Source organism: Lissotriton vulgaris, chromosome 6 (genome assembly GCF_964263255.1).
Source record: "Lissotriton vulgaris chromosome 6, aLisVul1.2, whole genome shotgun sequence".
Taxonomy (NCBI): domain Eukaryota; kingdom Metazoa; phylum Chordata; class Amphibia; order Caudata; family Salamandridae; genus Lissotriton; species Lissotriton vulgaris.
Genome location: NC_141694.1, coordinates 540,608,563 through 540,634,074, shown reverse-complemented (window position 1 = coordinate 540,634,074; position 25,512 = coordinate 540,608,563). Strand labels below are relative to the sequence as shown.

Genomic DNA, 25,512 nt, shown 5'->3' with positions numbered 1-25,512 from the left:
GACCGTGACAGTCCGTCATCAAATAGTGTTTCCACCTCAGTGACGGAGTGTTCAGTACATACCTGAAGGGCTCGGGTAGTGTAGTATTTGTCCTTTCGGGGGACCTTACTAGTGGGCGTAGGGGGGAGTATAAGTCTAGTGACATGCGGTGTATCCTCAGCATGCACGAACGGGCTATTGACAACTGGGTTAAGCCTGGAGAGTTAATGTGAAAACTTTAAACTATTTTTTGGGATTGGAATGTTGAATTCAAGTCAGCTGCCATTGTGCCAGTTAGGCAGAGATGTGTAGTGCCTAACTCTAAAATGTAATTTGTGACACACAACTACATTTAAAAAGGTTAAAATGAACTACATGGTATGGAACAAATGAGGCTACAGTCAAGCTTAACATCAACAAACTAATGCAGTATCCAACACCAATTTTTTTCTAACTCTGGGTAAGATATTTGTATGAAAATCATTGCAGCATGTTATTAAGTAAAGAAAAGAAAATTAATTAGTCAACAAGAATTTTTATTTTATATGCTGCAAAGATGGATCTCATATGGTTGTAATTTTCCTCTACTCTCAGAAAACAGTAGGTGTGTGGTATTATTGTCCTTCCTGTAGTTGTGAGCCCTGTGGCTCATAAGTTAACAAGTTTCTTTCACACTTCCACTTTTCATGGTACAGGTGATTTACTTTGACTGATAAAATCTAACCTGAACAAAAGGGCTCCTGTTCTCCAGCTCCCTTTGTTTGGTACTGTCAAAGGAAGAATAACATTTCCCTTCTGTTTTTTACATATCTCTTTATTTAGCATTTTTAACAGTGACACAAGCAACATGAAACATGGCAGAGCAGTTTAACAAGTAAGCAGTGGAAGGATGGAAGACTGCCAATCAAAGAGATGTCAAAGAGGCTATGCTCCAAAGGAGTGACAAACACAAGGTGGAGAAGTGGTGAAAAGGAAAACCTTGGAATAAGAAGCAAGCAAATGAGAGAGAAAATAACGCCAAGCAATGGTAAGCAATGATTGGGCTGTAAGCTCTTGCAAGTTTGTGGTAATCCCACAATAGGTCATTTGCAACCAGAGTGTGTTGTCTGGTAGGCTGGTCCCAAAAACATATGTAATGATTGAGAGGAGAAAATTGGCCTCAAAACATTTTGGATTCTCTGTCATATTATGTACATGTAAGAGTACCTAAAACAGCGGTCATGCCACCAATGAACTCCTGCTCTGCCTCAACCTTTTCCCGAAGTTCAGATTCAGCCCCACCATACAAGGTTTGCCTCCTGTACTAGAGAGATGAGAAACACTTACCGTCCTATCCTTAGATTTGATTGTAAAACCTCGAAGCAATCCCTGGTGCTCACTATGCCCACTATGCATAGAAGCATCTTTCATTCTCTGTGCCAGCCTCTTTAGTAAAATGCCAAAGGACCTCGTCGCCCACATGCAGAATCTGACTAGCTGTCCGAAAAATGTCACTTGGGTTGGCCTGCCTCAGAGATACACAAATGCTTTGGACTGAGCAGGGACCTGTTGAGTGGGGATACCCATGAAGGATGATGGTACCCTTGCACGGCTTAGGCTGCAGGGGCCTAGATCACATCCGTGACTCTGAGAAATTAAATTGACTGACAGCGAAGTTTTGATGATACTGCTCATATAACCTTAAGTTCTTCTAGTCTTGGGCAGCTACTTTGAGAGAGTGGAATAATTTCAGAAGCACTCGCTAAGCAGATAAACAGCTCCGCAACACCTATGGGTGCCAAAGTAGTTATGTGGGAAGAAAAGTTTCAAAAAGTTTATGGAACCATGAGGACACGCTTCAGTTCGATAGCAGTGGAGCAAAGACTCTGATAACCTAGTTTACTCCCCCTCACTTGACCATCAAGGATAGGTGGTTACTGGACTGTCTCGACCACCTACTTTATTTTGTCAACCTCCCCCCACCGTTTGCCTAATTATGTTTTTGTTATATATTTTATTGCTTATATTTTCTTGCTTCCTTAGGTCATGCTATATAATGGAACCTTTATTCCCTCACTATTTTTGCCTAATTATTATGCTTTTGCTTATATACTTTTTGCTTCCTTAGATCATGTTTTGTAATGCAACCTTTTTCTCCTGTGTATATGTAAAGCACTCTGATACCCACGGGTCAAGCTAGCGCTATATAAAACTTTTAAAATAAATAAAATAAATAAATGCAAATTTATAATGCAAAGTGTGCTAGAGTACATTTTTAAAAATAAGAGAGGACATGCTTGCACAGTCAAAACGTGCCTCTCTGAGTGAGTTACTGGGTCGAGAGAGGCCCAAGATATAAAATTGTTGGTATTCTTAAATCTTTGAGTGCGCTCTCCCTACTTTAAGTGAGTTGGGAGGAAGTATGGAGATATATATATAAATATATATATATTTATATATATATGATTATTATTATATATGTCTATTATTAATCTATTTTATTATTTAATATATTTATTATATTTTATTATTATTGTCAAACGGGCCCTGGCACTCGTTCCTTGCACCAAGCCCGCTGAAGGTGGATGTGACCAGAGGTGCCTGGAGGTTTCCTGTGTTTTGGCCTCACAGTCTTCTTCAAAAAGAAAAAAGACTGTGAGGTCGAAATGTGTTGCCTTTGAATTAAAACATCTAATTTGAGAACGTGATCCTGGACTGCGAGTCATATGTATCGGTATTCTTGTGGTACCCATTTTCTACAACAAAAAAAAAAAAATATATATATATATACATATATATATATATCATATATATAATGAAAAAACAAGGGGCCCGATTCACAGAATGAACTTAAGACTAAATCCTAAACTTACTACTATTTGGTATTCACAGAATGCACTTACTACTTTCGGGATTCACAAAGTGAACATACAACTTTCGGGATTCACAGAATGAACTTACTACTTTCGGTATTCACAGAATAGATTTAAGACTACTAACTTTACGTCCACACTCGGGGCGTAAATTCCGGCCCGGAGGCGGAGTTTCCGGCTTGGGGGCAGAGCTTACGGCCCGGAGGCGGAGCTTCCGGGCCAGAGGCGGAGCTTGCGGCTTGGAGGCGGAGCTTCCGGCTCAGAGGTGGGTATGTAGCCATGGCTGAAATCTCCACCTCTGGGCCGGAAGCTCCGCCTCCAAGCCGCAAGCTCCGCCTCTGGCCCGGAAGCTCCGCCTCCGGGCTGTAAGCTCCGCCCCCACGCCGGAAACTCCGCCTCCAGGCCGGAATTTACACCCCGAGTGCGGACGTAAAGTTGGTAGTCTTAAATCTATTCTGTGAATACCGAAAGTAGTAAGTTCATTCTGTGAATCCCGAAAGTAGTAAGTTTAATCTGTAAATCCCGAAAGAAGTAAGTGCATTCTGTGAATACCAAATAGTAGTAAGTTTAGGATTTAGTCTTAAGTTCATTCTGTGAATCGGGCCCACGGTTTTATGAAAATGTTCTATGCATTGCAGGACAATATTATAATCTGCAACCTACATACACCACAAAGGGATGCTGCATTTATACCGCGCTCAGCTGCCCCAGCAAAGGGGCGTCCCGGCGCTTTGCAAGGTACCCAAAACACAACTCTGTTAAAAGGCCAGAAAAATGGAGCAACAAAGAAGCAGAATAAAATAAACTACACAAATAAAATAGTCTTAATGGCGCGTCTGAACAACAAGAAATGAAATGAAATGAAAGCAAGGCATAATACCTTGAATTTAATCCTCTGGTTCACAAGGAGCCAGTGGAGAGAGCGCAGCACATTTGAAACAGAACACTGCCTTGGCAGACCAATCACCACTCTGGCTACAGCGTTTTGAACTCGCTGCAGCCGAATGAGTACCGACTGATTAATCCCCACCAGAAGCGAGCTAGCATAATCCAGCCGGGACAACACTGACGCTTGGACCACTAACTGCCTGGTGGGTGCGTCGAAAAATTTCAGGATAGGTCTTAGACCTCTGATAATGCCGTAGCAGGTAGCCGCCACCTTCTTAGTGTGGCAGATGAAACTAAGGGTCGGATCCAGCCAAACCCCAAGATTTTTTATCTCCGATGCTGGAGAAGGAGTCACACCCAATTCAGAATGCCACCACATGTCACCCCATAGCTCCGCCTGCTTGCCGACCACCATGACCTCGGTCTTTTTGGCGTTTAACTGGAGACAGTTGGAATTCATCCAGTTGGCCACTCAGCGTGACCGCCAGCTGCGTGTCGTCTGCATATGAGACCATCGTCAGGCCCCACTGCTTGACGACTGCAGTCAGCGGCCTCACCTAAAGATTAAATAGAGTGGGGCTTAACGAAGAGCCCTGCGGGACACCCAGTTCCAACGGATAAGATTTAGACTGGCAGGGCAAAATCGCAACCTTGAAAGACCGTTCGGCGAGAAAGGAACAAAACCAACATAGGGCGGAACCCGTGACACCTACTTCTTCTAGGCGTTGAAGCAAAATCCTGTGTGAGATCGTGTCGAACGCGGCACTTAGATCTAATAAAAATAGTGCCGCCGTCCGACCCGCATCAAGCACAGAACGCAGGTGTTCAACCATGGAGAGTAGGGGCGTCTCTGTGCTGTGACCAGCACGGAAACCGTTCTGGGTGGGATCGAGTCTGTTAGCCCTGGTGAGATGGTCAGAAAGAATTCTGTTCAAATGGGCCTCGGTTACTTTAGCAGCCCAAGGAAGAAGGGAAACAGGGTGGTAGGTCTCAGGTTTGAGGGGGTCACGGGTAGCCTTCTTCAGGATCAGTGTGACTACGGCCTGTTTCCACCTAGTGGGAACTACACCTGAGGATAAAGACAGGTTGATCAAAGAAAGCACCGGAGTGCGGCATAACGGGGACATATCCTGAGCTGAGCCGGTTTCATCGGATCTGCAGGGGATCCTGATTAAGCATGGGCGAATTTTGTGAATTTGCGATCCGCGAATTTGCGGATTTGCGAATTCGCGATGCGCAAAATTTGCGAATTTGTGCGAAGTTGCGGATTTTTGTTTTTTTGCGTGTTTGCAGGGTTTTTTGCGTGTTCGCTGGGTTTTTTGCGTGTTCGCGGGGATTTTTGCGTCTTCGCGAGCCGCTTGCATAGCGAAGTTACCCATGCAGTCGTTTATGGGAGAGGGAGAGAGAGATAGATACATAGATAGATAGATAGATAGATAGACAGATAGATAGACAGATAGATAGATAGAAAGAGAGAGAAAGAGAGGGAAAGAGAGAGGGAGAGAGAGAACGAGAAAAAGAAAGAGAGGCCGGATCTCTGAAGAGCCAGATTCCTGAGTTGCCCCTACAGAACATACAGCTTTTTATTTTTAGCAAAATGCATATAAAAATTGGGCTGTAAATGTCTCTTTTAGTTTAACCCCTCCTGACAACTCAAAATGGGTGTATTTGCCATCCTCTCCCTTCTTCCTGTTTTTTATATCTGTAAGTGCTTCCTGATGAGGTTTAATTCCTTGGACAGGTGCCTCATTGCCTACTTGTAACTATTCTCTGACCCTGCTTCAAGGGTCAGAGCAGGGTCAGAGAATAGTTGCAAGTAGGCAACGAGGCGCCAGGTAGCAATCAGCAGCAGGTGTCCAAGTTGAAGTTAATTTGTTTGTAACCCTTTTGTAAAAGGTTACAAAGAAATTAGGTTCAACTTTTGCACCTGCTGCTGTAACCCTTGCTTGGCTGAAAATTTGTCCCAGCTGATTCACGGATTTTACCGCGATTTCGCGAGATTCGCGGATCGTGAAATCGCGGAAAATCCGCAAATTCGCCTGCGAAACGGATTTTACGCCCACCCTTAATCCTGATTTAATTTTGAGGTTCAAGATGTTAAAAGCCTCAATTGAGAGAGAGGGCAGAGTAGTGAGAGACTCACATCCACCCAGGCTACAGCTGACCGGCTCCAAGATGTGAGTGCCCTTCGGAAAAGTTCGGTAGTTGGCTTGGACTTTCTCGAGAAAAAAGGAGGCCAGATCCTCGCAATGGGAATCCGAACAGATTTCCGCCGCCGTTGCCCTTTTAGCCATAAGGTCCTTTAGCACCTTAAAGATGAGTTTCGATGGATTAGAGCTATTCTGGAATTCTTGAGCGTAAAAGGTTGCACGAGTTCTGCACACTGCCCTATGGTATATTTTCATTTTGGTTTTTGACTATTTTGATTTTGGCGAGGTAGCATGCCTTTTTTCTAGGGTCATACGATTTTCGCCACTCCCTCTCAGCCTGTCTACAGGCTTTTTTAAGAAGCGCTAGAGAGCTATCATACAAGGGGCTGGGCTCTTTTGTGCGACACCTAGACCAAGCGGATCAGTGAATCAAGGGTGTGGGTAATCCACTCACCGAAGAGATCATATCCGCGTTCCACATCGGTTAAGGGGCCCAACGGAGCCTCTTCCAGCAGATGGTAGAGATCCTCCAATCTCAGTTTGTTCCAGTGTCGCCTAAGTACTGTTCTATCCTGAGGTTTAAAAGGATGCTCATGAGTGGGGCATAGCATTTTCACCAGCATATGGTCTGTCCAGGCGATCTGAGTAGGGCATAAAGCCCTAGCTCCCTCTAAGTTGGTAAAAAAAGGATCAAGGATATGCCCTCCCATGTGTGTGGGAGATGTGACCAGCTGGGTAAGTTGCAGGGCCTCTAAATCGGCCAGAATGCTGCTGATGGAAGGGGAGGTCGGGCAGTCAAAATGGAGATTGAGGTCTCCAAGAATATTGAAGTTAGCACATCCTAGTGCCACGGCGCTAATTAAATCAGGGAGAGCTGCCCTGAAAGCAGAATCACAGCCCGGAGGGCGATAAATCAAGATGCCAGAGAAGGTAAAGTGATGACTAATCGAAACTTTGAAGAGAGCACTTTCACATCCTGGGAGTTTTAAGACTTTCCACTCGCACGGATAACACGACTTGGTGGCCAATGCAATAGCTCCCCCCCTGGTAGCACGATTCAGCGTGTAGATGGAATATTCCGGGGGGAAGGCCAGGTTGAGGATGGAAGTATCCGTGTCCTGCAGCCAGGTTTCTGTCAAAAAGAACAAGTCAGGGGACTCGTCCTTGAAAAGATCATGTATCTCCTGATGATGTTTGACCAATGATCTAACATTTAGGTTCCAAATGCTGAGTTCACGCAATCCTGCCGTGCTCTTGTGAGAACGTGGCGTCTCCGTCGCTCGGATAGGGACAGGAGTGTCCAAGGACCAGCCTCTGCTAATACATCCCCTGCTGAGGCACTCCGGGGGTGATCAATGATTTGATTCACAACATGAAAAAAGGTTTAGTTTGTTTATTCTTCAAGGGTTCATTCAAAGTCTTTCATTCAAAGATCGCAGCGATCTTTCAGCCGCACGGATAGCAGGTCTGCTACGCGTTATCGTGAACACTCCGTGACCAAGGACATTTCTGTCCGAAATGCATTGGAGATAGTTCACATACTAACCTTTATGGATTTATGTTGTTCCTGATATGTTGTGAATATCAGTGCAAAGACTTTGAATGAACCCTTGAAGAATAAACGAACTAAACCTTTTTTCATGTTGTGAATCAAATCATTGATCACCCCCGGAGTGCCTCAGCAGGGGATGTATTAGCAGTTTCTGCATACACAACTTGTTCATGATATTAAGGCGTTTGGACGGACAACGCCTCCCTCGAGAGCACCCAGAACCTTCCTTACTTAAACAGTGTTCAAAACATTACTTAAACCAGCTGTGCACCCCCTATTTTCTCTTTTTGTCAAGGACCAGCCTCCACATGTACACCGGTATGGACCACATTGAGCTATTCTTTATATCCACACATTTGAACCCAGACTAAATAACAACAAGTCATGTAATCTTGAAGAATGATAACACAGAAGCTTAAACCTACCTGATGTAGCTTCAAAATTACATCAAGAAACTGCTTCAGTCGCCGGCACAGTGTTTCCATGTGATACATTAATGTGTCCTCATCAGTCATAGGTACTCCTGAGCCTTGGTAATCATGATGGTGATCTGAAACAATATGTCACATGGTCATCTTGCTAACATGGATGTGAATATGGATAAACATATTTTCATGCAGGTACACAATACTAGGTCGATCATGAAAATGGAAATATGAATAAATACAGGATTGGCCCCAGGAGAGTCCACAGTAGATCCAGGAGAAGCTCTTTAAATGGACAGGTACCTTCCAAGACTGAGTATTGGCGTGTCTAATTTGAAAGAAAGAATACATGCACTTCACAGGACTGCTGCAATACATTTAAGGGGAGAATACCTGCATTTCTCGGGAGCAAACGGGTAGTCTGTATTGTGAGTACCAGCACTCCTATATTTCCATTTTAAGCTCTGGAGGAGCAAGCCCATGTAAGATTTTTAGTATAGCCACATAAGATAAATTTACATGCACTTAACCTAAATAGAAACTATTTACATTGTCAGTAGTTATCATGAAAAATGTTATGGGTCAAAGCCTCCTGGACAAACGTTGGACAATCCTTTTATAGGCACTGTGACTTCTTGACCGGTCACACATTTGCATAATTCTGAAATGATGTTCAGGAAGCCATTTCCCCTATACACTCTTGGATGCTCTAGACATACTTTCCAAAGTTAATGGAGTATTTAGCGCCTCGGGGATCAGCACCTAGAAAATTTGAATAATTATTAAATTCACAGACAACATAATTTAGTAAATGTATTCCAAATGCAGGTATAAAGGCACATTGGGGTGTTTCCTCAGCAAAATAGAACTGTGTTTAGGTAAGGTAGTGTGGTTGGATTAAAACACATCAGCTTCCTTCTGATTTAAAAAATGCCTGCATTCAGTGACGTTGGGCAAGAGTGGCTTCTCTTCGAGTCATTTCATACTTGGCATTGTGGTACTAATTCTCCCATCATTTTTATGTAATTTGTTCTGCAGTGATTAGGTCTAGCAATTGAGACTGCTATCTATTTCACCAGATAACATAAAGCAATGGGTCAGCCATCAGAGTACGAGTAACAGCAATGTGCACATATGCCATATAAATAGTCATTTTCAGTATTATGGCAGACACTGAAGAGAACTATTTTTCCCTTGTAAATAATATGTTGCCTTTTAAATATCTTCTTAATTTATTTTTGTAATTGTACAAGGGCTCGGCAGCTCCCCAAATACTGGCATGGGGCACTCACTCCTAATCCAGCAATGCCAGTGGCAGCCATTTTGAAAGGGGAACTGCTATTCTTTATTATCAATACAGCATTCCAATATCATTAAGAGACAGCTGCCTGTTTGAGAGTACACTAGGGCAGTTATCTTTTTAAAATGTTTTTAGACTTTATTTATCATTTTCACTTTTCATTACAACGCACCACAGCATAATGTCTATGCAATGAGCAAATAAAGATCAGTTAGCATTTAATACATCAACAGTCTAGTAAGTATGACCAAAGTTTGCGTAAGCATAGTCTTACAACAAGCAGTGGTTTTTCTGGGGGGTGGGGGGTGGGGGGGGTGCTTGTACATTCATTCTTACTGTCGGGCCCCAGGTGGTCCAGTAGGCATTAGTGAGGACGGTGGCTGCAGACATGGTAACTCCTGCAGGGGAGGGGCAGGGGCGAAGATTTTTCACGAGAATCATACGTTTGTGACGGATATCCCATTCGCCAAGATCAAAATCAGGCACTTGATCATATTATGACATGCCGCTTATAGCACGATTACAAAGCATAAAGCGCTAATTTGTTTGTTGCTCTGAACCATCAAGAAGCTTCCTCTTCTGTATTCTCAACTTTCCCCAAGTGCTTTTTAAGTTGCAGTAAGTAATTCACCTTTTTTATACCTGGTGATAGCCAAGACCTGTTGCTAGTGAAAAGAACCAACTGGCCTCATCATTGCACAATATAATGTGGCTCCACCGCAGGAGGGGATATTCTGGAATATTTACTGCTAGCAATTGTCAAATATTTGGCTCATTGTAACTGCTGCTGCCTCCGTTAACTCCTAGAAGTATACTCTAGCTAACACTGCATGTCCCCAGTTCTAAGTTGATTTTCAATGTTGTCAGAATGGTACATTGTATTTACAAAAAAACCTATTAAATAGTAAAAGTGATGTTTCTTTTACATAGTGATTCATTTAACACTTGTGCCGTTTCTAAATCCAATAAATGCATAAATATTGAGCAAATTAAAGGTAGTCAGTTTGTCGACTAAGGAAGGATGAAAGCCTGAATCTGTCTTGCCAAGATTCAAACTCATGACATTCAGATCACTGCAGATGTCGGTGGCGAGCATTAACTCATTGTACCATCTTGCCGGCCACAGGCCATTCTTCTTAATTACACTTCATTTCACTGCCCTCGCCATACAGCTTGCCTGAGGCTATCGGCATTACATACGTCCACACTAGAAATGGGGTCATGCTTACTATATTGACAATACTGACATACACGCATGACACACATACTCCAGGACACGGCATTCCAAATATGACGGTAAAATTCCTGAAACACATTCCAGTAACCAGGTTACCAACAATTCTCTCAGCGGATCATTGCAAACAATTGCGAAAATTACCATAAGATTTTTTTTTGGTAATAACTCACACCTCCTTGGTTTCCAGCAATCTCTGAGGCACCCATATTTTGACAAAGGTTTATGTGAATCGCTTAAAAAATGTTTAGACCTTTTATTAATCAAAACAGCAGATGTATAAAATATTGCATGAGCGCCTGACTTAACTTAAGGACCTACGTATCAAGAAAGCACTTTGCGAGTCCTTAAAAGCGAATTCTAGCGATTCACAATTAAGGACTCATAAAACGCAATGTATGTAGGATTCGCAATATTAATTGCGATTCCTACATATTCCTTAATTGCGAATGCAAATTGCGATTTGCAATTAAGGAATACCTTCCCATTCATTCCTATGGGCCTAGGAATGAATGGGAAGACATTGCCAATTTGTGAGTACCCATTAGGTACCTGCAAATTGTGAATGCAATTTTAGGGGTGCAAAGGTGTCAAAAGGACACCCTAATGCACCCCTGAAATAAGCATGGCTTAAGGGCATGTATGTGCGCCACATGACTCTTTGAAAAATGCAAAAAAGTGCATTTCTCAAAGAAGTCGCAAATTACCACCAACTTGAAGTTGGTGGTAATTTGCGATTTCTAAAGGCAAAATCACACAACTTGGGTGCTTCCAGAATTGCATTTAAGGAATCACAATTAGCAATTCCTTAAATGCTTCGCAGAATAGGGATTTGCAAATTTTGCGATTCCCAGTTGTGTGAGGGCCTTTCAGTCCTGTCAAGTATCACGCATCAGGTGTGACACTCACGCATTTCAGTGCGTTGTTTCCCATCACCGCACTGAAATGCATTGTCACGCATTTTGCCGACTCGTCAGCTCGCGCCACCGCCGGCGCCTGTGCACGGCTCCTGCTGCTCCGAGTCCGTCGAGAGCGTGCTGCAGCCATTGCCAGCAGCTGCTCTAGTTCATTAATAGTTAATTATGTATGTTCTAATCGCTGCTCTCAGCTCGTGGGCTGAGTGAGAGCACGACTACAATGTAACATTAGGGTTTAAGTAAAAAACGGGCAAACCTGTGCCCCTCAGTACCTGGGTAATTATCAATTTAAACAAGAAATGGTTCTGTCGGTTAGAAAAAACGTTAGTTGAAGATGCTCAAAAATGCAATCTGGAAAGCAATCTCTGGAACACGCATCAAATAATCAAACACTCAATACTTAGAAAATAAGCAAAGAGCTATATTACTTAGCACTTAATGAATAAGAACTAAGAAGAGTAGCTTGTGTTATTATCGTTTATATCGGAATTACTTCATTCAATGATATTCATAGTACACAGGTAGACTGTCAAGATAAATTATTTACCGGAATACAAAGTGAATAGGAGTGACAATAGTGCACAGTGCTCAAGTAGTGTACAAAATATACAGTGAAATCATGGTTATCTATATATGTTATGTTATGTTATGTTATGTTATAACAATTTATTATGCGCGCAGCGACTCCAGCGAAGGAGCATATATAAGTGTGTTGTAGGCCAGAAGCTAATTTCACTCCAGAGATTCCTATCTTGCGTTGTATAGAATCCCGGTAGTACTGGACCTAGCGTAAGCATCGACGTTTCAACCCTATGGTGCCCCAGTTGGTGGTCACGTCGGGTCTTCCTCAGGACAGGTAGGTAAGGGGGGGATTTTGCAGACAGTCCTCTGAAGGCCGCAGGAGTCTCAGCCTGGGATGTTGGGACGCGAGGAGATTCAGAACATATCCCGGGAGACATGTTCTGATCAGATTCTGACTGTCTGTAGAAGATGGATGGTATTGTGGCCCATCAGTCCTGCGATTAGAAGTCATACCTAAGATTGATACTCCCGGGGACACATTCTGAATCTCCTTCAGTTCCAACATTCCAGGCTGAGACTCCTCCGGCCTTCAGAGGCATATGAGCTGCAGATTACACACTGTGCATAGATTGTATAGCAGTACCCACCTTTAGCGGCGTCTACCCATATCTGTTGAAGTTGTTTGAAACAGAGTTTTTAATACAGCCTGGTCCACAGTGGCTTGTTGTTTAGTTTTCACATCTACACAATAGTGTTTTGTGAATGTGTGCGGTGTAGACAATGTAGCTGCTTTGCATATATCATCTAGGGGAATGTTCCCTAAGAATGCCATTGAAGCCCCAATTTTCCTTGTAGAATAGGCTTTTGGAGGAATTATTAACGTACGTTTGGCTTTCTGGTAATATATTTGTATGCATTTAACAATCCACCTAGCGATTTTGATATGGGGTTGCATTTATGTGGTGGTGAAAAAGACACAATATGTTAATTAGTTTTAGGAAAAGTTTGTGTCCTTCCGATGTAGTACAGTATGCTCTTTTGACGTCTAAGGTGTGTAGAGCTCTTTCTGCGACTGTTTGTGGCTCCGAGAAAAATGCGGGCAGCTCAACAGATTGATTTAGATGGAATGGTTAAATGACTTTTAGAAGGAATTTAGGATTAGTACATAGAATCACTTTGTTATGATGCATTTGCAGAAAAGGTTCTTGAATGGAAATTGCTTGTAGTTCACAAACTCTTCTGAGAGAAGTAATAGCTACTAGGAAAGCTACTTTCCAAGTTAAGAATTGCAATTCACATTTATGTAATGGTTCAAAGGGAGGTCCCATTAACCGTGTGAGAACAATGTTTAAGTTCCACACTGGTGAAGGTGGCGTTCTGGGAGGGATTATTCTTTTGAGTCCTTCCATGAAAGCTTATAGCAGGTACTCTAAAAAGAGATAGATGTTGTCTATTTTGTAAATATGCTGCAATGCTGCAATGCAATCATTTTGTATTACCAAGGTTTTTTCTTATATCGACAATCCGTGAATATGTTTTAGTCGCTTTAATTAGGTGATCTAAATACGATAGAGAATGCAACCATTCACCTTTTCACCATGATACTCTCTAATACCATGAAGATTAATTGTTCCCTGTCTTCTCATCTATATTTCTCTCTTATTAACTCATATAACTTTCCCGGGCACCATTCGCCCGTGATTTTTCATACTTCATTGTCCACGTACATTATCGACCTTGCTATTCACTATTACTTTTTACTGATCGACCGGACTACTAACAGAGTCCTTTTTCTGTGCCCAATGTTTTCACCTTCCATTTAGGCCCTGTCAGGTTAGCAGTCTAGTTTTCCAGCTTTCTGACACGCATTCAAATAGACCGATAGTTGACCTGTCATGTGTTTCCACATCCGGCAAACACCATTTTTTCTTCCGAACTGCACGTTGCCTAAGGTAAGCGCGGGTATTCTACCCGAATTCCGTACCTGTCAGTATTAGTGCTTTGTGCAGTATAGTGATATGTTTTTCTCCACTGTGTTTTGCCCCACAGCTGATTCCGCTTTATGGCAGTGACGGCTACACCAGTCCGTCTTTCTTGTTTTTTTTGTTTCTCTTTCATACTTTGGGCGCAGGCTGCCCTCGCTCGTAAAACCCGACAAGGACTGGGTTGGAATTATCACCGGTCCCCCAGTGAGTGTGTTGTTTACATTGTGCTGACATTACTGTCGTGACCCGTTTGGGTTTTCAAGTCCTTAATTTTGAGTCATAGTTACTCACTTTGTCCATATTTCATACCCTGTTTCACAGATACAGCTCCTACTGAGAGATATTCAGGTATTTCTGATCCTTACTACCCCCTTTTTTTTCCAGAAGACCCGTCGCTCTGCCCTCTTTGTTTTCCTTTTTCATTTCCTTTTCTATCCTTATTTGCACAAGATGCTCTCTTATTTACTGTTATTTATCGAAGTAGAACATGTGTTGAGAGATGTTTTCTTTGCAGGACACAACGAAGAGAAGACTGTTAGCTACAAGCTGTTGATATGATTCTTGGTTTTGTCTGTGTTTTTCTCTTTTCCTTCTTTCCCCCACAGGTCAAGATGTTGTATTACTCTTTCCATAGCGACTACATCCTAATGTTGTGTTGTTTTACATGGTACATGGGATTCTTGTTTTCTCATTTATTCCATCCATTGAAGAAATGTTTGTTTCTATGCACACATTCACCTCACTTCACTTCACTTATTGAGTTTTAATTGAGGACTAGCCTTTGATTGGTTTTGAAGGATTTCTGCCTTGCTCCCTTCAGTGACATTACCATACCATGCATGCATCTTTTTCCATCTTTTTGCATTCCTACCTCTACCCTGCTTTAAAGTCTTATTTTCCTCTCTTGGTTTAGTAATGTTTTTCTGCACCTATTTTTTTATTGGCTCAGTGATTTTTTGATATGTTCTCTAATTAATGAAGCAACCATGATACACATCCACAAATGTTGGTTTTTTATTTCCTTGTAAGGTTTGGAGTCACATAACGTGTCTTTCACATCTTTTCCTTTGGTTTTCACTCACAGGAGGTGTTCTTTCCATCAACCTTGGTGTTCGTTTTCATTTTTGCTTTGTATGCATTTATTTTATGCAACCCTTACTATATCATTTCAACTTTGTATCACCCCCAGCCCTGAAGAGTCACAGGTAATTTGTGATTGACTAAACACGTGTCAGCTGGTTTCATGTTCTTTGAATCTCCTCTTGAAAGAGGACCTTGTTCACCTATAAAAGCATACAGTAAAACCTATTGACTTTCGATCTTATTTCTCGTACGCATTGTTTACTTTAAAGGAACTCTTTTACGTGTGCTCTGAACTTTGTTTACACTAATTGAAAGAGGAGGTCTTTACCCACTCTTTTTTAGGGGTTTCTGTGGTTTTCCCTAACCTAGCAGCACCGTTCCATATTTCTACGATACTTTCCACACTCCCCGTTACTTGTAGTGCGCCAATATTTCTGAATACTAAAACCCTATGCAGAACCCTTACCTATTTGTTTCAGAAAGGCAGCCACAACGGGTTACTCATAACGACTTTTATATTTCTTGTGATATGGATAGAGATAAGATCGCTTACGAACTATTTGATAATCTGGCCAAGGGCATTCAACCCACAATTGCCTCCACAAGTGGGAACCAACAGCGCAAAGAAGGCCTAAAAGAAAAATTTATCAAATTGGAAAGATTAAAAAAAACTGAAAACTCCAGATGGTGGGATAGTGCTACTCTAAAGCAGCACCTTAGACTTAATAGGGTACTCAGAGGACTATGCTCGCAAATTTTTCCTACCTTCGATGATCTGGACGATGACCTTTTGAGTAAATGGGAGGAAACATTAACTAATAATTCCAAAACACTAATACTTAGTCTCATAGAAAACACAGAACGAAAGGTGACCAAATTGCAAGCAGAAATATGTCAACTTGAGAAGGAAATCCAGAGTCTTTTATCTAAAGGACCCAACTGAAAAGAATTACGTAATATTGAATGAAGTGCTATCTAAACATCAAAATGACATCAAAGACAGGAAAACAAGACAGCTAAAAAGAGATGAAGCAGATTATCGAGAGGGTCGCGTCTTCACATTCGCGAAAAAATATGATCAACTGATCCAGAAGACCGTACGCACTGACAAATCAAACAAAACTGATATATCTTCGTCTCCTTCATCTCTACTTCACTCAGTAGTATTCCCAATAGTGACAGCAAGACTGAAAATCAGACAACACCAACACTGGAATCTGGTCCCAGTACATCAGCATCAGGTACAGCTAACAATTTTTTACGAGAAATTCAGGCCATCAGGCGAGAGAATCGTTCGCAACAGAGAATAAACACAACAGTCAGAAAACCCGGAGAGGGAAGAGAACCGGGCAAAGACGAATACAGGGAAAAACTCAGGTCAGGGAACAAGAAGAGAGACTAACAGTTAACACAGAAGTCCAAGTTGTCAATCTTTCCACCAAACAACTGGATAAAGACCTTATTTCACTTCTCAGCAAAGCCCTTAGTTTTAACCCCCACGAACAAGGTGATCCGTGTAGGGTTAAGGTAGATCTATTCAAATTTATATGAGGACTTAAACTTAAGAAACATTTCTCGGACCTTCCAGCTAGTACAGAAAACATCAGAAACACGTTTTTAAGGATTCGCTATTAAGGACTCGCAAAACGGGATTCATGTAGGAATCGCAATTGAATTTGCGATTCCCACTGATTCCTTATTTGCGATTAGCTAATTGCTAATCGCAAATAAGGAATGACTCCCCATTCATTCCTATGGGCCTGGCCCATAGGAATGAATGGGATAACCTATCAAGAAATGAGAGAGTAGCCATTAAAGCTTTAAGTATGGATCAGGACATCATCATAAGAGAGGCTGATAAGGGTGGGAATGTGGTGGTCATGGACAGGGCTGACTACCACAAAGAGATCTTGAAACAACTCTCTGATACCTCCGGTTATGAACCACTTGACTACAACCCCACAGGTCCCCTGACCATCCTTATTAATAAGCATTTGAGCGAGTGGCATGACCAAAATGTTATTGATGAAGACAAACTGTTATACATGAAGGTAGTGAGACCCCCCTTTCGATGTCTATACACTCTACCTAAGATTCATAAACATGCACCTTTTCCCCCTGGTAGGCCCGTTGTGTCAGGGATGGGAGGGCCCACGAGAGACTGTCGCAGTATGTTGACGTATTTTTTAATCCCCTAGTTAGAAATCTTCCATCTTTCATACAGGACACTAAACACATACTGAGCATTTTGGCAGACATACAGTGGCAACCTGGCCTAATCATGGCCACCTGCATTTTTTAAAACACAAAATGCTGCTCATGTTTGTTTTAAACTGTCACTGATCTTTGTAATGTGTCTGACCTCACCTCTCTAACGCCCACCGTCCAGTCCGCCGACTCCCCGTTCCACCACGGGTTCTCCTGCTTGACGTGGAGGGAGCGTAGGCGGGACTAGGCTCGAGTCACGGGGCAGAGGTCGGGGGGCGGGAACTACCCTGCAGAGACATTATTTAAACAGGCATGGGGTTGTCGCGCAGCGGACGAGCGCAGCGGGCGCGCCAAAGGCAAGCCCGTCTGTGCCCGTCCGCGCCCAGACGGGACCAGGGGCAACCCTCCCTGCCCAAAACCCCACAGCTCCCACTTATTCGAGAGACACACTGCTAGCCCTTAAGGCGAGACGCGACGATAAATGCAGAACACTGAACCCAGATTCTCCCACGAGCTGTTGTCAACATTGCAACTTCTCCTTCTCCCACGCAACATTAGGAATCACTGGTGTATCAGCAGACAGCAAACTCTCCAACCGAAACAAGCTTGACAAGCAAGATACCCAATTCTCCTTTTTGAGTACCAATTGCAGATCACTCCCAAAACACCAAGAGGATATTTTTAATCTTTTAATTGATCAGAAGCCAGATGCGTTATTCCTCTCAGAGACTTGGTTATCAGACAGTTCTGGCCCTGACATAGCCCAAGTCCTCCCTCCTAACTATTCCATAGTTAGGAAAGATCGGGAGAACCAAGGAGGAGGAGGCATCTGTGTAATTTTTAAAAATATTTATCAATGCAAGTGGACAGATGCAAAATTAGGTAACTGCGAGGCAGGACTTTTTAAACTCACGCTAACTCCTCAAATAACACTTACAGGGCTCCTGATTTATCGCCCCCCGGGGGCGGCAGGAGAATGGACGGCGGCCCTACCTGACCTTCTAGCACCTCTCTTACTAGAGGCTTCCATGTTTACCATCCTAGGCGACCTAAACCTACATTTAGAAGATCGTGATTGCCCAATGATAGTTAACTTTCTCTCAGATCTAGAGGCTTAAACATCCACCTGTGGAACTCTGCTCCTTCCCATCAGGCCGGCCACCTATTGGACCCCATATTTGCAAATTTTGATCGCATTAAATGGGAGTCGACACTACCCATTGTGTGGTCGGACCACTTTCTTAGCATATTTACCATATGGGCTCCCCCTCACAAAAATATTAAAAAATCAGAAGTGTGGCTCAGAAAATGGAAAAACTTCAGATAAAAGATCTAGATGAACAACTAACCAGATCCAACCCGGGCTTTGAAATAGATAAAATTACAACTGAGGATCATCACAGAATTAATAGCTGGATAGCAGACGCTGCTCTGACGGTCGTTCCCCTGACCCTAAGTAAACAAAAATCATGTAACCCTCCAGCTCCCTGGTTCTCAGATAAGCTAAAAGAGGAAAAAAGCCTATGTAAGAAAGACAATGGAGGAAAAATTATAATCATGACAATAAAGAAAAGTATAAGCTAGCGCTCGATACTTACCACCTATTATGTAAAATCGCCAGGGTAAACTTTACCAAAAACACGATCTTAGAAGCGCAGAATCACTCAGGGACCCTCTTTAAGGTACTTAAAAATTTAGCTGGACCAGAAACTCTACCTGAACCTCCTGTCTTATCCAGGGCCGGACTGGGAACTGAAAGCAGCCCTGGCAAATTTTGGCAGACCAGCCCACGCCCGGCGCGTAGCGAACCAGCCCCCATCCAGCGCTAAGCGAGGACCGCCTGTGCCAGGGCACAAACCAACCCGATAGAGACCAGTTTCGAGTCCCTCTTTTTAAAAAAAACTGCTGGTGAGACCCGGCCCACTTAAAGCCCTGAGGGGGGGGGGGGTCCTTTTAGTAGCAAGCCATAGAACCAGTGGCGTTGCTAAACCCTTGACCGCCTGTAAGGTAGTGGGGGTGCTGGCAGATTCTCGCCAGGGCCGGAGGATGAGGGGTGGGGCATTTTTTTTTGGGGGGGGGGTGATACTCTCGCGTCTAGATGATCGCAAACTCGTGTGTCGCCCTTTCTGCAGAAACCCAGGGTTTTTAATCTTGTTCCTTTTGACAGATTTACAAAAATAATCGTCTCAAAGTTCAGGTGAAGAGTTTCTGTCAAATACTTGGAAAATTGAGAATAATTCTGATCTTTAAACAGACGTGCCTCTATGACTATGAGCCGGTTCAGGATCAGGCTGCGGATTGGGAGGGTCTCCCTCGCCTGCCCTTGAAGGCCACAACGGCACCCCAACCCCCCCCCTGCTGCCCTCTCCACTGTGCCATAGGAATTTTACGACGTACGGGCCCAAACCGATATGGGGAGTAGCTGTGGCGTAGTGTCTGAGCTGCTGACTTTGGAACAGAGATGCAAGGTTCGAGCTCCAGGCTTGGCTCGACATCTTATGGTTCTCGGCAGATCCCTCCTCCCCCCCCCACCCCCACCCCCACCCCCACCCCCTTGATAAAAGCGCTCGAATGGCCTTGTACCCCCCGAGTTCGTGCTTTAAAATAAACCTGCAAACATAAATTGGAATTCCATGAAGGGAGCCCCGTTTGTCCTACTTTTTTTTTCTTGCAGATATATATAGCGCTAACACAACCCGAATGTATTGGAGCGCTTTACGTGAGAAAGACACACTCATTATTTGGTAGGCGCAGCGAGATTAAGTGATTTGCCCAGAATCACAGAAAGTTGAGCCGACGCCGAGGCTCAAACCTGGTTCCCAGCTCCAAGGTCGGTAGCTCTAGCCGTTAGGCTACATACATTTTCTGTCTAGGTTGCTCAACATGCACAAAAACAGGGATTTTTTTAATTTGCGGCGAGGCCCGCTACATTACTTCGGAAAATGAGGCGGTGTACACATCTCCTGGGTACCACTTGAATACCTTAAAAGGCAAAGCATAACATTGTTTTTATTTGTTTTCTAAAGCTTACCACTACCCAGGTACCAAAGCCACAGAGAGTGACCAATATACTAAAGTGACGAGATGGCAAAAAGTATAACGGGAGGCTTTTAATTCCGTCTATAAATTGTAGTTGTATCTATGTAGCGCTTATTGTCGTACAGACATTATTTGAGCCAAAATGATGTACTCGGGTTTCTAACACAATATTATCAGCCTTCCTTCCCTTGTTTTATGTTTGTCTTTCCAGTTTATCACCTGTGCTCTGCACGCGCTCTCTTTTATAAAAAGAAAAACCAGTTGAGCACGTGACCTACACATAATGTACATAACTCCCGTATCGGGTTATCAGGGGTGTGTTACTTTCCGAGGACCTGGCTGCTTTTCAGTCAGCTGGAACGAAGCACTAGTGAAAAACATACACATACATTGTGCCTATGTAGGCAACACTCACTCCCCGCCCTTTGTAAGGTTAGCCGGGGCAGAAATTAAAACTGACTCACCTCACTCAGGCCTGCAGCCTGTGTGCTGACTGACTGCTGTTGGTGGGGTCGGTCACGGTGGCACTGTGGCAGACACAGGGGGGTCGGGCTAGGCGGCGCCGGCGCTAGCCACTGCCAGTAGCCACTAGTCTAGAATAAAATTGATTTATGGGCCTGGCCGCTGACCGGGACTCCGTGCGCACCTCTGCAGACTGCTCCTCTCGTCAGTCACGTGCAGTTAAATGCCCAATGCGCATGCGGGCAGCGGGAAGGAGAATTACACCAGCCGCACCCTAGAGGCGCTGCGCGCGCAGACGCGGCAGAGGAGGGGGCAGGCATAATTCTTTCTGCGCGCTGCGCACAGGCACCGCCCCCTCCCTCCTCCTCCATTTGTTTATGGTAGGTTACGGTTGCACAGTGCACACAGACAGCAGAGCACACCGGCGGTCAATCAGGCTTGGAGGGGGGGGTCGGGGGAGGGGAGTGTTCGTGCAGGCCCGCATCGGGAATTCAGACATGATTGATGGGCCCCTGCCCTGAACAAAGTGAGTGACGCTGTGGCTGGGGCCGGGGGCAAAATCGGCCCCCAGACACAAAACCGGCCCCCTTTTCAGAAACCGGCCCCCAAAACCCTCCAGCCGACCGGGGGATTGCCCGGTGCCCTGACTCACCAGTCCGGGCCTGGTCTTATCACCTACACAATGCAATAACATTGCTAATTTCTTTCACGAAAAAATAGCTACGATATACACCAATTTTACACCCAATAATGATGACATCAATATCAGCTCCCCTACACCTCTCAAAAAAGATCAACGTGAGCTCCCTAGGAACCAAGAAATTAGAACATGGCAACCAATAGATGCTCTGGCCTTTAGGGCTGCCTTGAATAGCATAAAATCAGGTTCACCCCTAGATCCTCTACCTGCACATGTTCTTAAACAATTGGACAGTCCTACCCTGGAGGTACTTAGAGCATTATTAAATGCCTCCCTAGAGGAAGCTATACTACCAAATGACTGGAAACACGCAATGGTAGTCCCCTTGCTAAAAAAGGCCAATAGTGACCCCGAAATGTTCTCTAATTTTCGCCCGGTATCTTTACTACCGATCATGTCTAAAATTTTAGAAAAACACGTCAACAATCAGTTATCAGACTTTGTCAATAACAATAATCTGCTTCACTACTCACAATCAGGCTTCAGAAAAGGTCACTCCACGGAGTCCACCCTACTTGGGGTTACTGAGGTCATACGACAAGAACTGGACAAGGGAGGCACGGCGGCACTCATCCTTCTGGATTTGAGTGCCGCATTCGACACCATATGCCACACCACCCTCATCAAGTGCCTAGAAGACATTGGTATTAGAGGGAAAGCATTAAAATGGTTGGAGCAATTTCTCCTGCACCGCACTTATCAGGTCTTCTCCAAAAGCAATCGGTCTGAAATACATACGTCCCCCTAAGGAGTGCCCCAGGGCTCTATATTGAGCCCCCTCCTTTTTAATGTGTATGTCACTCCCCTAGCCAAAATTGCAGAAGAGATGGATCTTACCATCCATTCATACGCTGACGACACACAACTTGTGTTCTCCCTTACACCTTCAGAAAAATCTGACATCTCTCCCCTTCGATCAGGACTACTCAAAATGGCCAACTGGCTCCACTCTAAAAAACTAAAACTGAATGGGGAAAAACAGAGCTGTTAATTTTTGGCAATCAAAAGAATCTCTGGGGCCCAACTCACTGGCCCGCGGAAATGGGCGCTATCCCTACCGCAGTTCAATCCGCACGTAATCTAGGGATCATAATCGATGATAAACTGTCCATGCGGACACACACAGCCAAAACGGCCTCCACATGTTTTCTCATCCTCAAATGGCTGAGAAAAATATTGTGGCAACTGCCAGATGGGGCCCAGAGGACTGTTATACAGGCATTATTACGTCTAGATTAGATTACGGTAATGTACTATTTCTAGGAGCTACGAATAGAACTATGAACCAACTGCAAGTAGTACAAAACTTTGCGGCCAGAATGCTCCTCAATCTTCCAGGATGCACAAGGATGACAGACCATCTTAGAAATTTACACTGGCTGAGAGTGTCCAGCAGAGTAAAATTCAAGGCACTGTGCTATATGCACAGAATCAGCTTAGGAACAGCCCCGGAGTACCTATGTAAAATGGTCCAGAAATACCTACCTGCGCGTAACCTGCGCTCAATGAATCAAGCGAAATTCATTGTGCCCAAGATAAAAAGGGTTCGACTAGGAGGTCGCTCTTTCTCCTTCTTAGCGCCGACACCATGGAATTCACTACCCCTCCAAATACGGCTAGAACCATGCTATTTACACTTTTGCAAGGGAGTGAAATCATGGCTGTTCAATCAATAATTGTCCCCGGTTTCCTTTCAGTAACATTGATCCAGGGCGCATGGAAACCCTCAGGGTAGCTGTCGCACCATATATAAATGCAATAATAATAATAATAATAGATGTTGTGTCCTTGTACACCTCCATCAAGCCAGACCTAGGTTTAGTAGCTTTCACTAAATGCCTTCACAACAGACCCATGACTGTATGGGAACATACCAATATGCTTGTGTCCATGATGAACATTATTCTCATGAACAATTTCTTCATTTATGACAAACGGTGGTACAGGTATACCAAGGGCGTGGCCATGGGTTCTCGATTTTCCCCATCTTTCGCTAATCTTTACATGGGCGCCCTAGAAGCAGACTGGATCTAGGGTAACAAGGGCAGGCCTTGGATTGAATACATCGTATACTGGGGAAGGTACATCGATGACTGCCTACTAATCTGGTCAGGCAGCCAAGAGACACTGTGCAACTTCTGCGAGTATCTCAATACCAATAACATGGATATGACTTTTACCAGCCACATTAGCACTACCAATGTGACTTTCCTTGATATAGAATTATATGTCAGAAATGGAACTCTTCACAGTCGTCTTCCTGCAATGCAGTTTTACATGCTGAAAGCTCGTATCCCAGTCATCAGATTGACACCATTCCTTATGGTGAATTTATACACGCAAGAAGAAACTGCAGTGAAGAAATGGAATTTGAGCATTGTATAAATGATATGACAGAACGTTTCGCTAGGAGAGGATACAAACCACAGGTTCTATGTGAAGCAGTCACTAGAATCAAGAATGTCAAGAGAGAATCGACACTCATCAGTCAGAAATGTCAAGTAGAAACATGTCAACCTGCCAGGCTCATTATGGACTACAATGAAATGAGCCTGTGTGTAAAAAAAAGCATTAACAAACATTGGGGAGTCTTACTAGCTGATAAGTCTTTAAAGGATGCCATTACAACCAGAACACAAATTACATATCGGCGGGCAAGAACCTAAAGAACAGACTGAGTCCACTGTACCAAGAGGAATAAAAACCGAAACATGGCTAACTGGGCGATCCAAGGATTTTTTTAAATGTGGAGATTGCGAGATGTGCAAATGGGCCAAACACGGTACCAAAACCTTCTCAGGTTTCCACAGACAACAATTTACCATCAACAGAAACATTAACTGTGATACTAGATATGTAGTCCACATCATACAATGCATGTGCAACAGTCAATATGTGGGCAGCACTATCAGGCCTCTAAAAGCACGCATTAGAGAACATGCAAGAGCAATCCTTCAACATGACGCACGTTATCCTATGGCATCACACATGGCCACTTGCCCGTCACAAGGGCCCAACAAAAATTCCAGTTCTTTGAAATTGATGTCACTGAAGTGAATGTCAGAGGTGGTAATCGTGAACTCCAACTTAGACGCCAAGAAGCAACCTGGATTATGCGTCTGCACACAGCGAAATATGGTCAAAATTCTGATCATGAGCTTCATTATTTCCTTGGCCCATAAGCCATAACCAGCATCCTTTTGTCCATATGAACTCGCATCCTAATTTTCATGCCTTATTTTCATGCCCATGAAATAATTAATTGAACTACTCTTTTCCACAGTGTTACCTGTTGAAATTATCATTGAATACTCTACCTGCCATTTTTGACAATCACAATGTATTATTTCCTTTTTTGGTCACATGGTCGCTTTTGTGCTTTCTTGTTCCCTTTGATTACTATTGTAACACTCTTATTATCCAGCTGTTTTTTTGCTACAAGATAGCCCATATTATTGTAAGAAACATGCTCATTAATCATTTTGTATTACCAAGGTTTTTTCTTATATCGACAATCCGTTAATATGTTTTAGTCGCTTTAATTAGGTAATCTAAATACGATAGAGAATGCAACCATTCACCTTTTCACCTTGATACTCTCTCATTCCATGAAGATTCATTGTTCCCTTTCTTCTCTTCTATATTTCTCTCTTATTAACTCATATAACTTTCCCGGGCACCATTCGCCCGTGATTTTTCATACTTCATTGTCCACGTACATTATGGAGCTTGCTATTCACTATTACATTTTACCGATTGACCTGACTAGTAACAGAGTCCTTTTTCTGTGCCCATTGTTTTCACCTTCTATTCAGGCCCTGTCAGGTTAGCGGTCTAGTTTTCCCGCTTTCTGCTGCGCATTCAAATAGGCCGATAGTTGGCCTGTCATGTGTTTCCGCATCCGGCAAACACCATTATTTCTTCCGAACTGCAAGTTGCCTTAAGGTAAGCGCGGGTATTCTACCCGAATTCCCTTCCTGTCAGTATTAGCGCTTTGGGCAGTATAGTGATTAGTTTTTCTCCACCGTGTTTTGCCCCACAGCTGATTCTGCTTTATGGCAGTGACGGCTACACCGGTCCGTCTTTCTTGTTTTTATTTGGGTCTCTTTCATACTTTGGGCGCAGGCTGCCCTCGCTCGTAAAACCCGACTAGGACCGGGTTGGAATTATCACCGGTCCCCCGGTGAGTGTGTTGTTTACATTGTACTGGAATTAC

General features: G+C 43.5%; 1 protein-coding gene across 1 annotated transcript in view; it reads right to left on the bottom strand.

The window, feature by feature from the left end:
• Positions 1-25,512, bottom strand: part of LOC147707531 (dynein axonemal heavy chain 5-like) — a 1,425,553-nt gene that overhangs the window by 1,293,957 nt on the left and 106,084 nt on the right. The window contains exon 6 of the mRNA XM_086925656.1: positions 7,847-7,971. Coding sequence (XP_086781782.1) covers positions 7,847-7,971 — 125 coding nt within the window. The remainder of the gene's footprint in view (positions 1-7,846; positions 7,972-25,512) is intronic.